The 12,982-nt window shown below is 46.3% G+C and overlaps 1 protein-coding gene and 1 non-coding gene across 3 annotated transcripts; both read right to left on the reverse strand.

Annotated features, from left to right (window-relative positions):
• Positions 1-6,564: 6,564 nt before the first annotated feature.
• LOC115768197 (xenotropic and polytropic retrovirus receptor 1) lies at positions 6,565-9,704 on the reverse strand. Of its 2 annotated transcripts, none has more exons than XM_030712711.1 (5): positions 9,576-9,704; positions 8,804-9,491; positions 7,401-8,111; positions 7,033-7,333; positions 6,565-6,980 (listed from the first exon to the last, which is right to left on the reverse strand). In XM_030712711.1, the coding sequence occupies exons 1-5, from the start codon at positions 9,642-9,644 to the stop codon at positions 6,761-6,763; spliced, it is 1,989 nt and encodes a 662-aa protein (XP_030568571.1). In that variant the 5' UTR covers positions 9,645-9,704; the 3' UTR covers positions 6,565-6,760. The 2 variants fall into 2 exon arrangements, with proteins under 2 accessions (XP_030568571.1, XP_030568570.1); XM_030712710.1 differs by having other exon boundaries at positions 8,804-9,500.
• Positions 9,705-11,073: 1,369 nt separating this feature from the next.
• On the reverse strand, positions 11,074-11,145 carry Trnap-cgg. The gene has a single exon. It is a non-coding gene; the product is annotated as a tRNA-Pro (tRNA).
• Between the last annotated feature and the right edge of the window lie 1,837 nt (positions 11,146-12,982).

Consider the following 12,982-nt stretch of genomic DNA (forward strand, 5'->3'; position numbering starts at 1 on the left):
GAGAGAGAGAGAGTGAGAGAGAGAGAGAGACATTCAAGAGTTGCCCAAGCAGGAGACATAATCCAAGCCAAGCCGCTCGCCATACGCCTTGCTGCTCCGGGCAGAGCGAGAATTGGCTGGGCCATTTCTGGAGAAGACTTCAAAGGCGCCAGCTAGCCACAGGATCTACCTGACAGCATGCTCCAAGGCAAAACTCATGGAATTAAACAACTTTTCGTTGTAAAGCCTTAATCTCAGTCTTGTTCAACTTTTTGCCCTCATAGCTCATAGACCTAGGGGGCCACGCCCACGCCCGCAAGGGGCAAAAAGGCATTCAGTGTTCTTTATGGAATCGTCATAGAGAATTGTTGCAGTTAGCTCTTAGCTTGAACTCCGTCAATTCAGCTGAATTCTTGCTAAATTCTAGCTAAATTCTAGCTTAATTTCTAGCTAGCTAGAAACAGTTGAAATTTGAGCTGCGATTCAAGCATATTTAGCTTACTTTAAGCTCTGCCCATTTGCTGTTTAGCCATTTACAGCTTTGGATTTGGCTGCTGCGCTTGGCGCTGTCCGTTATTGAGGCTTTCACTGTACTCGCAGGAATGTCGCCTTTTTGTGTGTGGCAAGAGCATTTCATATTCTAGGAAATGGCCAGACCGCCGAGTGCTTCCTGCGCCGCCCACATCCCGATGTCTTTAATATCGATATGGATACTATACTTAACGCTGCCCAAACACACACATGTGTGTGTGCGAGTGTGTGTGCAAGAATGTTGCAATCGCGTCTGCCAATTCGACTTGTTGTCAATTATCATAATTTTGCAGTCGCAGTTGCGACTTGCCTTTGGTTTAGCTGTGTTGCTGTCGTGCCGCACTGGCAACAATTTGTTGCAATTACATTGGCATTCTTCAAGCTGCACACACACACACACACACTCGCATAGTCGAGCCAGCTGCCTGGCTAATTAAATTGAAATTCGTTTTCGCAACCGAATTTGCACTTGTCGCCCGCCTCGCGTTGATCTAGCCACAGCCACGCCCACCGCCGCCCAGCGCAATCATTTCATATTTCGTCCGCTTGAGTTTGCAGCACATAATTTGCAATTTGGCATGCCAATGCCCAGCAATGCATTCAGCTTAAACCATAATGAGCTGCTGTGTGGCTGCCAAACGTTATAAAAGGGGCGCACCAACTGCCACGCCCACCCACAAGCCATGGCCCTGGCTGTTGCCGCCAGATTTGGCCACAAAGTAATTGTCAAATTTCTCTCGGGCGCTGCTCCCAAAAGCCGAACACTTTACGTAGAGAGTGTGCCCGACTGGAAGATACCCTGCAGCCAAGTCCGAGCTGGCATTACGATTATTTACGCTTCCTTTGCTGCATACATGCAAGAAAACACACACACACAGAGGCACACACAGGCACACACATGCATACACAGGCATATCACACACGCATGTCACGCCCGCATGTCACACGTGCATGTCACACACACGCATGTCACAAACATGCCCTCACACGCATGCGACACACATGCACAAGAACGCAGCGGTTGTGCTTCTTCTTCGCTTAGCCCCACACCTTATATATAGAATACGATTCTTGCCCAACTTCGGTATTTACAGTCCATTTCTTATGAACTTTACAAATCATATATCTTTAAAAACCAAATCATGTGATCGATATTTAGGAAATGGGCGAAGAGTCTGAGTCTGAGTCTGAGTCTGCGGCACATATATTTCAACTTTGATCTAGCTTTTAAGAGTGTCGGAATTAGGCACGAAATACTTTTAGAAAGACTTTGCATGCCTAAAGGTTCTCCAGCGAGATGCTAACTTCGTCGAATTTTGCGAAAGTTCAGAGCTGGAACGTTTAAGCTTGATTTGTGCAGAGAATTTGTTGTTTTTCGATACGGGCAATTATTGAATATCTTGCGGAATATGCCGAATGTTCGTTCGGTAAGATAACACATTAATTAAATAAAATATGATGCCAAATCTGCTGCTGATTGCGATTCGCGCAGCTGCACAAATTAAGCAGCACAGGCTGAGCCTGGGGTGAGGCTGAGGTGAGGTCCGGTCCGTTCGAACGGTGGCAGCTCAGCTCAGAACTTGCCACACGGACAATTTATGCGCACAAATTAACAGCAGCAAGATGAAGCAGCAGAATAAGAAGCAGCAGTAGAAGCTGAAGAATATATGGCTCGAACGAACTGCAGTCGCCAGTCTGCAGTCTGCAGTCTTTCGGGCAATCAAATGACTGCCACATAAATTTATGAGCAGCGTCTGCCAAACCTCTTGCGAGCTGTCACCGAAAGAGGCCAGGTGGAAGGGTGGCAAGCGGGCAGAGGGGGGGTTGGGCAGACGCGTGCTGCGGCCAGCTGGAGCTGGAGCTGGAGAGACAGCTGCAGCAGCAGCAGAGAAAGGAGCGCATGCTCAACTGGCCAAGCGGCAGCTGAAGGAGCTGGAGAAAAAAACCAGGAAAAGGAGCGCAAAACTCGTTTCGCACAACCAAGTGTGTGTCTGTGTGTGTGTGTGTGTTGCATGTTGTCTGGCATGTGTCGTGGACGCGTCCTGGCTAAATTTAGCACGAGCTGAGGCTCGACTGCAAAAAAGGGCTTTAACTGCGGCCCAAGTCCGACTACCAAAAATAGTCGTTGGACTTTGGACAACAGTTGAGACCTTTTCTGATGCTGCTGCTGCTTCTTCCTCTACATCTTCTTCTTCTTCTTGCTGCTGCTGCTGCTGCTGTTGTTGAAGCAGAAATGCAGCTAATACTGCGCAGACTCGACAATCTCTGCGCAGTTTGTACCCAAAAAAAGTATATATATATATATATAAAGAAAGTAGTTTGAGCTTTTCTTTTTTGTAGAAACTTCTAAATATTCACGCCTTCGTTAATTTATGCATGAGCGAGAGTCGAATGATAATAATAAAAAACAAAAATATATATTCAAAGAAATATTCGAAAAAGCTGGTCGCCCAATTAATGACACCTTGATTTTCCCATATTCATCAAATTTGCATTTATCTCTCAGCTAAATAAATTATGCTTAAAATTTCTCTGGAATTCTGGTAGACAACTTGGAATAATCTTATAATAACATAACAATTCTAATAAATTATAATAGAAACAAAATAAATATGGTTATATAGCTATAAATGTTCTACTCCTAATTCCAGTTTCTCAAATTCAAACAAAATCGATAATTATCGATTTTGAGCACAAGTTTTTTGAGCATATCTCGAAGATTATTGCGGCTAGGCACCTCAAATTTGGCATGTACATAGTTTCTTCTACAACTTTTGCATATAAAATAAAACGCGAGAGACGGGAGTGCCCGACCAGGAGATACCCTATGCCCAGTGAGAGCAGCCCCACAGTTATTTCAGCTTATTTGTCCTGCTTCTGGACTTCTGATTTCCTTAGTGCCATACTGAAAGAAGCGTCTTTTTCGGCGCTTGTTGTCCGATCTTCAGGCATGTGGGAAACATGTTCATCTATCCAGCTATATCTAAGCGTATATTTACCAAAATTAGCTGCCCACATTCTGCACAATACCCGAGACAGTATTTCGTATCGATTTGATAGCTAGCGATATTTAGCTATAATTTAGCTATAAATTCAAGTCGAAAGTAAGGCGGATTACAGGGCATTTGCCAGGCGTTGCTTGTCAGTCTTGGGCACGCCCAGCAAAGGTTGACAATTTTTGCTGCGAAAATTGCGTAATTTATGTGGCCAAGCTGCAATTTTCCATTTCCAATTGAACACGGACGTCGAACGCCTTGTTTGGCCAGGCCCTCGAACTAGAGCTGAAGTCGGAGCTGTAGTCGGAGTCGGAGCTGGTCGGTTGTTGGCTTCGATTGGACTGGATTTGTTTGTTTGTTAGTCGCTTGTTATCTTTGGACTGGTTTGTTTGTTTGTTTATTTGTTTTGGTCCGCTTTTGGCGCGTGTGCAGCAAACTGTACCAAGATCAACAACAATATCTGCCTGGCATATTGCACGCGCAGTCAGCCCAGTTAGTTGGCTATTGTTGTTGTTCTCGCAACAAGAACAGCAAAGACGACGACACACGACAACAATTAACAACAACAACAACAACATGGGCAACAACATTGGCAACATCTAGCGGCAACTGTACACAGCACTTGCCACATCCTGTCCTCCTGCCTCGCCTGCTCCCTGGCAGCTCCATAGTTGCCGCTGTTGTCGCGACAAGCAGCATAAATTGCAGTTGTCATTACCAGCAACAACAGCAGCAACAGCAGCAACAGCAACAACAACGGCAATGCTGATGGCAAATTTATGTCTGCCTCGTGCCCAAGTCAAATATGAAAGCAGCAGAAAAACGACTCGAGTGACAGATAAATTGGCACGGACAACGCCAATCGACCAGGCCAGACGCCAGTCTTAGTCTCAGTCTCAGTCTTAGTCTCAATCTCAATCTCACTCTTAGTCTCCGTGCCTTTCCTAGCTCATATCCCAGTCCAAGTACCAGTCTCTATCGCAGACCCTATCTTAGTCTCTATCCCAGTCCCAGTCTCAGTCTCAGTCTTAGTCTCAATCTCAGTCTTAGTCTCCGTGCCTTCCCTAGTTCCTATCCCAGTCCAAGTCCCAGTCTCTATCTCAGTCTTATTCTCAGTCTCAATCTCAGTCTCAGTCTTAGTCTTAGTCTCAGTCCCTTCATCAGTTCCTATTCCAGTGCCAGTTTCTATCCCAGTCTTTATCCCAGTTCCTATCTTAGTCTCTATCCCAGTCTCAGTCTCAGTCCCAGTCTGAGCTTTGGTCTCAGTATAAGTCTCAGTCTCAGTCCCAGTCTCTATCCCAGTCTCTATCTCAGTCTCAGTCTTAGTCTCAGTCTCAACCTCAGTCTCAGTCTTAGTCTTGGTCCCTTCATCAGTTCCTATTCCAGTGCCAGTCTCTATCCCAGTCCCAGTCCCCGCAATTGGAGTGTCATCCTCAACTGCAACTGTTGCCAGGACTTGAACCTGTTTGCGACCAGTTAGAGTCAAGCCATTAGCAGGTCAGAGTTCAGTTGAAAGTGCACAATGTTCATATCTGAAATGGGATCTGGCTTAGCATCAAAACGACAGACAGCATTAAACATACAGAGCTGCCATTGAATGAAGGACTATCAAATGACCCGAGTCAGAGTCAATAAAGCGATTATCTGCGCATTCCCGTTCACGCACACACACACACACACACAAACAAACAAATCCATGAGAGTCTGACAACAACAAATAAATAATAAAAACCCAAACACAAAGACGCTTAACAATTTTGATTTAATCTACGCTGAAATCGACCCGACCCAAATGAACATAGAAATGTTCGAATGTGTTACCCACTCCCCCCCCCCCAAAAAAAAAAAAACTCTGATCCTCCTTTTGAGTTTGGTTTCTCATCTATCATTGCTTTAGACATTGGTTTCGAACCAAAATTTAATTAGTAAATGCCCTTCCCAGAATATGAACTAACCAAACTTTGTCGAATGTGAATATGTATATAATTTTAACATGATTTTTGTCTAATTTTTCCTAGCAATGCGATTTTATGCATTTTATCGATAGTCGATAAATAGAATATAAGTCGCACGAGCGCATATTGATTAATAGATCGATGAAGTTCGATATATCCAGCATCGATCAATATAAGTCCCTCAATCGTGGCTAATAAGCCTTCGAAAATCCTGGCGAAAACGTTATATCAATAAGGCTAGGCCCGGGGCATTCCTCGCGTAAACTATCGATAAAGGACATGGTCACAATCCGCTATCGATAATTTATAAAGGACATGCTCACAATTAGCTATCGATAATTGATAAAGGACATGCTCACAATCCGCTATCGATAATTTATAAAGGACATGCTCACAATTAGCTATCGATAATTGATAAAGGACATGCTCACAATCAGCTATCGATAATTGATAAAGGACAGTCACAATCAGCTATCGATAATTGATTACTGTGAGGAAAATCAAGCGAAGTCATGACAATAGTTGATGGGGTGCCCAAAGTTACAGCTAATACAACTTTGTTAAAGCTTTCCTTCAAGACATATCTAAATCTAGACAGAGTTTTTTTGCTTTTGAGTAGCTGAGTAGCAAAAAAAAAACAGAGAGATCTCGACGAGATAAGTGGACGGAGAACAAGCTGCAGCAATGAGGATCTGCTGTTGTTGTCTTTTGTGTTTTTTTATGATGAGTTGGAGCAACGAGCAGATGAGCCAGCATAAATTGAGTGGCTCCGCTCGGCGAGTCGGTCGCCAGCTAATCGCTTCATTAATTAAATGGAAAGGCAAAGAGAGAAGTCGAAATCAAAGCTCAAGAGCAACAAGCGCAAGGCGGCAATTAAAAGATCTGCACAACAACCAGATAGATCCATTGGCTTCAGTCCCAATGACAACTGCTACTCGTATAGAGCTGAACGGAGCAGGGCAGGAGCAGGGCAGGAGCCTCTGTTGGCCCGGCTGCATTTGGGTGCAGCTGCGCAACCGGTTTGGCGCGTGTCGCAGCTTAGCCCGATGCCCGATGCCCGATGCCCGATCGCGCTCCTCTTTCTCTGGGGGTTCGTTTATTTTATTTTCTTTTGCTTTTTCTTTTTGCACAAATGAATTAATTAAAGAAGTGGCTTAAATGACAACGACGATGACGGAGGGCCATTAACATTAACGGCAAACGGGCCAATGGACACACGCACACACATGAGCATGTCGAATGGCGAATGGCGCATGGCGCATGGCGAATAACAGACCGGGAACAGCTGCGTTTGAGCACCTAGAAGTATTCCTTGCCCAGACGACGACGTTCGTCGGGCTTGCGGCCGGCGTGGGCGGCGGTGCCGGGCGCAGCGCCGTCTGGCTCGCCCATCATATTCTCGAGCATGCGCTCCTGCTGGGAATTGAGCGCGGCCAAATGGATGTCGCGCGTGGCACGAAAATGGCCGCAATTATACAAATGCTCATTCTCCAGCCGTATATAATTCCATATGAAGCGACTACGGAACAGAGAAAGCCGTGAGCTGAAGCTGGAAGCTGGGGCTAACTCACCGCGTGATCTCTAGGATGCTGGCAAAGGTCTTGATGTTGTAGGGCGTGATCAGCTTGTGGTAGAGCACCAGAAACTCGACAGCCCAAAAGCAGCGCAGGATCAGATTCTCAATGATGACAAAGTAGTAGAAGGCCTGCGGATAGACAAGCTTCTCGCGCAAAAACAAATGCTCGCCCCGCCAGATCTTGAATATGCCAAAGTCCTTGAACACGTCCCACAGATAGCAATAGATGGTCGACACAATGTAGCTCAGTATAAAGAACCAGGTGTACGGATTGCTAAACGTATTCGCATAGCCATCTGCAAAAGACTGCCAGAGAGTGAGTGTCAACGGGTTGAGATTAGGGCGGCAGCAGTTATTCCGTACCATCCGTGCGTCCGCGCATTGTCGAAAAGAAGACCACAAAGAAGGTTGTTGAATATTTCCCGGCATTGATCAGATAGCTGGCCGACTTTGAGCCGCTGTCCCGGAACCGTCTCAGGCACTGGGCAAAGCGAAACCAGGCGGGCAGGCAGCGTGAGATGGGCACAAACATGTCCTCCTCGAAGCAGAAGTCAACGCTGGCATAGCGCAGCCAGCAGACAACATAGAAGCGCACAATATAATAGTAGTCGGCCATGCAGGTCACCAGGGAGTTCATTTGATCGCCCATCCAGAAGTCGGCGAATCCCACATAGTGCAGCGGTGCGGTTATGACGCGCCCAACCAGCCGCATCGTCCACCAGCGGGCGGGCCAGTTCATGATAGGCAGCGGATTAATCAGCAGCATGATCATGATCAGGGTCAGCGCCAGCGGGAAGACGAACGGATCGTGCACATGTATCAGATCGTGGAACAGAAAGCCCAATATTGACAGCGTCCACAGCAGGCCAAAGGTGCAAGCGATCTCCAGAAATGTGGCCGGCTGCAGGTGACTGCGCGGATCGATCTCAAAGATGAGCACATGATTGACGCCCGCTCGCTGCCAGCCGGCCACATTGGCGGCCATATAAAAGTTAAATATCACCCACGTGAAGGGTCCACGGTAGAGGCGCATGAACGCCTCAATGTTGCCCTGCACCGGCGGCCTCCGGAAGTCTAAGCGTGAACGGGCACTGCGTTTTAGTTAAGTTAAGTTGCGATTAGGGATGTAAGTCGCACTGCCTCGATATCGATGCATCGATGCAACAATCGATCTATCGACCGATCGACCGATCGACCGATCGAACCAAGTAACGATAATCAGAAGGAACAATGCGGAACCTATCGATAAGAGTTATCAAAATTAAGCATCAACGTTAAAGAACATCGATCGATATTCCTTGATGGAGATGCAAGTGTGATAGGCTGGATATTGTCACCAATGTGAAATCTATCGAAAAAATATATTATTGGAATCGATCATCGATTGATATTGTAGAGACGTGAAACTGTGATAGGAATAATCATAGGGGATCATCGATCGATATTCACGTTCCGTAATCGCGATTATTCCGGTATCGAAAATCGAAGATCGATGAGATCATCAACCTAAAAACTATCGATAGAGCCACTCAAAATTGAGTCTCGGATGTCTTGAGCCCCGCATGGAACTTGCCGATAACTATGCGGAATAATCACGATTGCATTAACATCGATAAACAATCGTGACTATCGAAAAGCGATCGATAAAATCAGGATTAATCGTGCGATCGATATCGATGCAGCTCGATACATCAATGAGTTTTGTTTACATCCCTAGCTGGAATGAAAGGGACTGGCTAGTTGAAGGTGAAGTGATGGAGACTCACAGCTGAAGAGCGTGGTGAACGCGAGCATAAGGAACATGCCCAGAGCCAGACCGGCACGGAAGACAATCCGCGCCGGCGTCGGCTGGCCGAGGGGCGGCACACGCAGCTTGGTCATCGCCCGCGATCGATCGCCCCCGGCCAAATAATGGGTATACAGCTCCTCGACCTCGACAACCATGCGCTGTAGGGCGTGCTGATCAGTGAAGGGGGCGTAGATAACGTTGCGCTCCATCCAGTCGGCGCCGCGCGTCGATCTCAGATGCTTGTCATACTTCTTACAGATCTTACGGAAGCCGGTCTCGTTCAGGGACTGAAAATTCTGCAACAGCACCAGCGTCAAATAGAATTCGCTATAGGCATTGCGCAGCTGTCGCTGGGTCATCAGCTTCCGGTTGCTGCTGCTGCTATTCGCGCGCACGCTCACCGCCGACGGCCGTTGCGAATTCAGGGAATAGGAGCTGGCTGTGTGGCCAGGTGCTCGCGCCGTTGCCAACAGCTGTAGCTTGAGTGTGCCATGTTTGCGTCGTGCCTCGGCCAGCTTCTCCAGAAAGAAATTGTTTACCCGTGTCAGCTCGTGCTGGCACTCCGTAAAGAACTGCTCTTCGAAGGCGGCATAGTAGGCATTGAGCTCCGCTTGGCTTACCGCATCCCCCGTTGGGGCACCGTCCACGCCGCGCCGTATCAGCGTCTTCAGGTCCTTGGAATGGCGGATTGTTGTTAGATTGCCAGATGCCTGGGCTAACTAGAACTGTTGTGCTCGCAACTGGCTCACCGTATATCGCATGTACTGCTGCCGCCATTCGATGGTCAGGTGCGTCTCAAAGGTCTTGCCAAATTTCATCGTTGGCACAAGCCCCACAAGCAGCGCATGCGTCTCGCTGCTCTGTGGCTGAGGCTAGCTGAGTTTCAGTCTCGTCAGTATCAACAAATTCTGACATCTTTCTCACATGCGTGTCGAGTCTGGAAATTCAACAACCTGACTCAACAGCAATAACAACCACAAGCACAGTCAAATAAATGAGGGGGAAGAGAGTTCGTCTCCTCCAACAAGTTTTAAGCTCTATGGTTCAGCGCACTTGCTTGCCATCTACAGGGTATAAAGATCATAAACAGTTGACTCTGCTTTCAATTGCCCTTTCACATGCCCTTTATCAGATGGAGAGCTGCTTGAGAGCCGGGCTCGCCGGGTCAACTATGAGCTGAGACGTGGCTAGGCTCCTGCAGTGGCCCGCCCCCGTTCATCCTGCCAGAAGCGCCAAGTACCTTGGAATTCTACTAGATGGGGAATTCTACTCGACGTCCTCCTCAAGCAGTGCCTCGTCGGCTGAGGTGTGCTGCAGTCGGGAGGCTCAAGAAGAAGAAGATCGTTTAGGGACCTCATCCAAATAAGAAACAAGCCTCATTCGGCCATGACTATATCGACTCAACTGTGGCTACTAATCAAGAATATATATACTCTATGAGCTGGGAGATGTCTTCTTCCAAGCGTTACACATCTCGATACATAATTATAATACCCTCTGCCAAGGGTTATACAAATAGCTCGAGCTCGGAGTAGGCCTGGAGTTAGTCATATTTCTAGCCGGGTCGTCGATTCGTCTGAGTCAGAGGCAGGCATTCGCCGATGACCCTCCTCTTAAGAGCTTCACCCACCGCGGTTCACACGCCCGCAAATTACTTTGCCAGAACGGGCAAATTTTCTTTTGTTCAGTTTTGTTTTCGTTACATTTTTTTGGCAAGTGACTTCCTGTCTGGCCAGGTGAGTCACTTGCTGCGTCTACTTCCTTTTCTCACTCTTCTGTTGCCGCTGCTTCTTTTTCTTCTTGCTTCTCTACCGCTGCGGCTCGTTATCGCAGGCATCGCTGACAACGTTCGCTTAAATCATTTTGGCAACAACAAATCGAAGGTCCGCAAAAGAAGAAGCACAACAATTCTTATTTGGGCCAAAGCAGTTATACAGCAGACAAAAAAAAATTTGATTGCAATCAAAAAATCGATCGCAAAGGAACTCAACTGTTCATAGCTTATAAATTAATGTTTAATATAAGTATTTATTTATATTTGCAATTCGTTTTACTCAAATTTTTCGCTTATGTTGAAGAATCTTCAAGAATTGGAGATACCCCCTAATGGAAGCTGCTCTCCCAAAATCCAATCTTAACAGCAAAACTTTCTAGATATGCAATTATTGTAAATATAAAATGTTTCTTTGCCCATATCAATAAAATGATCGAATTTGAAAAAATATGAATAAAAGAGAGTATAGCTGTGGGCTCGTCCGGGAGTTGAACCCGGGACCTCTCGCACCCGAAGCGAGAATCATACCCCTAGACCAACGAGCCTCATTGAGAGCCGCCGATAAAGCTGAAGATATCAATCAAGCAAAAAGTGACGACAATAATTGTCTTATCAATTGCAAGCAAATTGCAAATTGGTGGGAGAGAGAGAGAGAGAAGGGGTGGGGGAGAGAGTGAGGAGGGGTGCTGGAATGCCAGGCACTGTTGAGTCTCGCACTTGTGCGGCTGCCGGTGATCAGCCGCCTACGACAAAGTGCCGCTAGAAAACGGCACCACGGCCAACCGCAAAGGCGCAAAAAGTTCTCAAGAATCTCGCGCAGTTGTTGTTCTTGTTGTTGTTGTTGTTGTTGTTGTTGTTGTTGTTGTTGTTGTTGTTGTTGTTGTTGTTGTTGCTGGTGTCATTGGCTTGCGATCGCGTTACACGAGAGAGAGAGAGAGGGAGAGAGAGGCACAAGAAAAGTGCAGCAACAGTAGGCAATACAGAGTTCTCTAATCGGCTGTGCTCGACTAGCAAATACCCTGCAAACACAAAACACGCTGCCTATGCAGCGACTGTGCTTCTTCTTAGCCCATTACGCCCATATTATGGGAAATGCATTCTTTTATAACTTCGCTATCTATTGTCCGATTTGTATGAAATTTACGGAGCATAAATAGGGCATTGAAATGTGTGTAAATATCGAAGCACAAGACTATATATCTTGAGAATGCGCTTAATAGTCATTTTGATCGATTTCATAAAAAGTGGGAAAGATTAGAAGATGTTCATCAATAGATGATCTGGCACGTAGAAACACAAGACACACGAATCTGTATGGCTTATGTGTTCGAACATGCGCACAAAACCAATATGCCCCATCTGGCCAGCTTTAATGGGCTCTGGGCTCATCTATATATTTGCAGCTGGGCCAGAGCCGAAATATGCGTCGAATGGAACTACTTTGGCCCGTAATAAATAAACGACTGAATCGTTATTTATTGAGCTTTTCAATTTTGATATGTATTTGGTTTTTTATTTTTGTGCTGCTTGAGAGCTTGTGGCAACGGGCCGAAACGATTAATGTTCGAGCTGTTTGATTGTGACGGGTCGGGAAATCAATTAAGAAAGCAGCCGCAACATTTGCATGACCTCCAGCCGCAGGCCACCAAAGGGCTTGAACAGAGCTCTGATAAAAAACAAGTAAGAGGTTCTAGTCGGGAGCTCCCGACTAGGGGATACCCTGAACCCTCTTCTTCCAACATCAAATGCATATATATATATTTTATTTTAGAAGCTATATGTCAAGTTTGGTGACTCTAGCTCTTATTATTTACCAAAATTGCCCAAAAAACAGGATATCGATATAGATTTTTATCGATTGCTTGGAAACGGAGCAAGTTATCGATTATCGGAAACAAACTCGATCTGCGCGGGAACTAGGAGCATCTACAGTCTCTAGCTCTTATAGGATCTGAGATCCTTGCGTTCATACATACGGACGGACGGACAGACGGACGGACAGACAGACGGACATGGCTAGATCGACTCGGCTATTGATGCTGATCAAGAATATATATACTTTATGGGGTCGGAGATGCTTCCTTCTGCCTGTTACATACATTTGGATTTCGCACAAATACAATATACCCTTATATCCATTTTAATGGGTTCAGGGTATAAAATAAGAAGCGCAACAACGGCAACAAATGAGCTTATCACATTTCCCACAAGTCCGCTGCCCAAATCCGCGCAGCTACCATTTCCAGAAACAATCACGGACTGCCGCACGGTTCTCAATCAATTTGCTCGCTCGGGTTCTCCCATTTAATCATACTTAGATTCGGGTCAAAAGATGCCGCCCTTTTTGTGTGCGCATAAACACATTCATTAGGCCACGTTGCC

Source organism: Drosophila novamexicana, unplaced genomic scaffold, assembly GCF_003285875.2.
Source record: "Drosophila novamexicana strain 15010-1031.04,08,12 unplaced genomic scaffold, DnovRS2.1 tig00001692-arrow-arrow-pilon, whole genome shotgun sequence".
Taxonomy (NCBI): Eukaryota; Metazoa; Arthropoda; class Insecta; order Diptera; family Drosophilidae; genus Drosophila; species Drosophila novamexicana.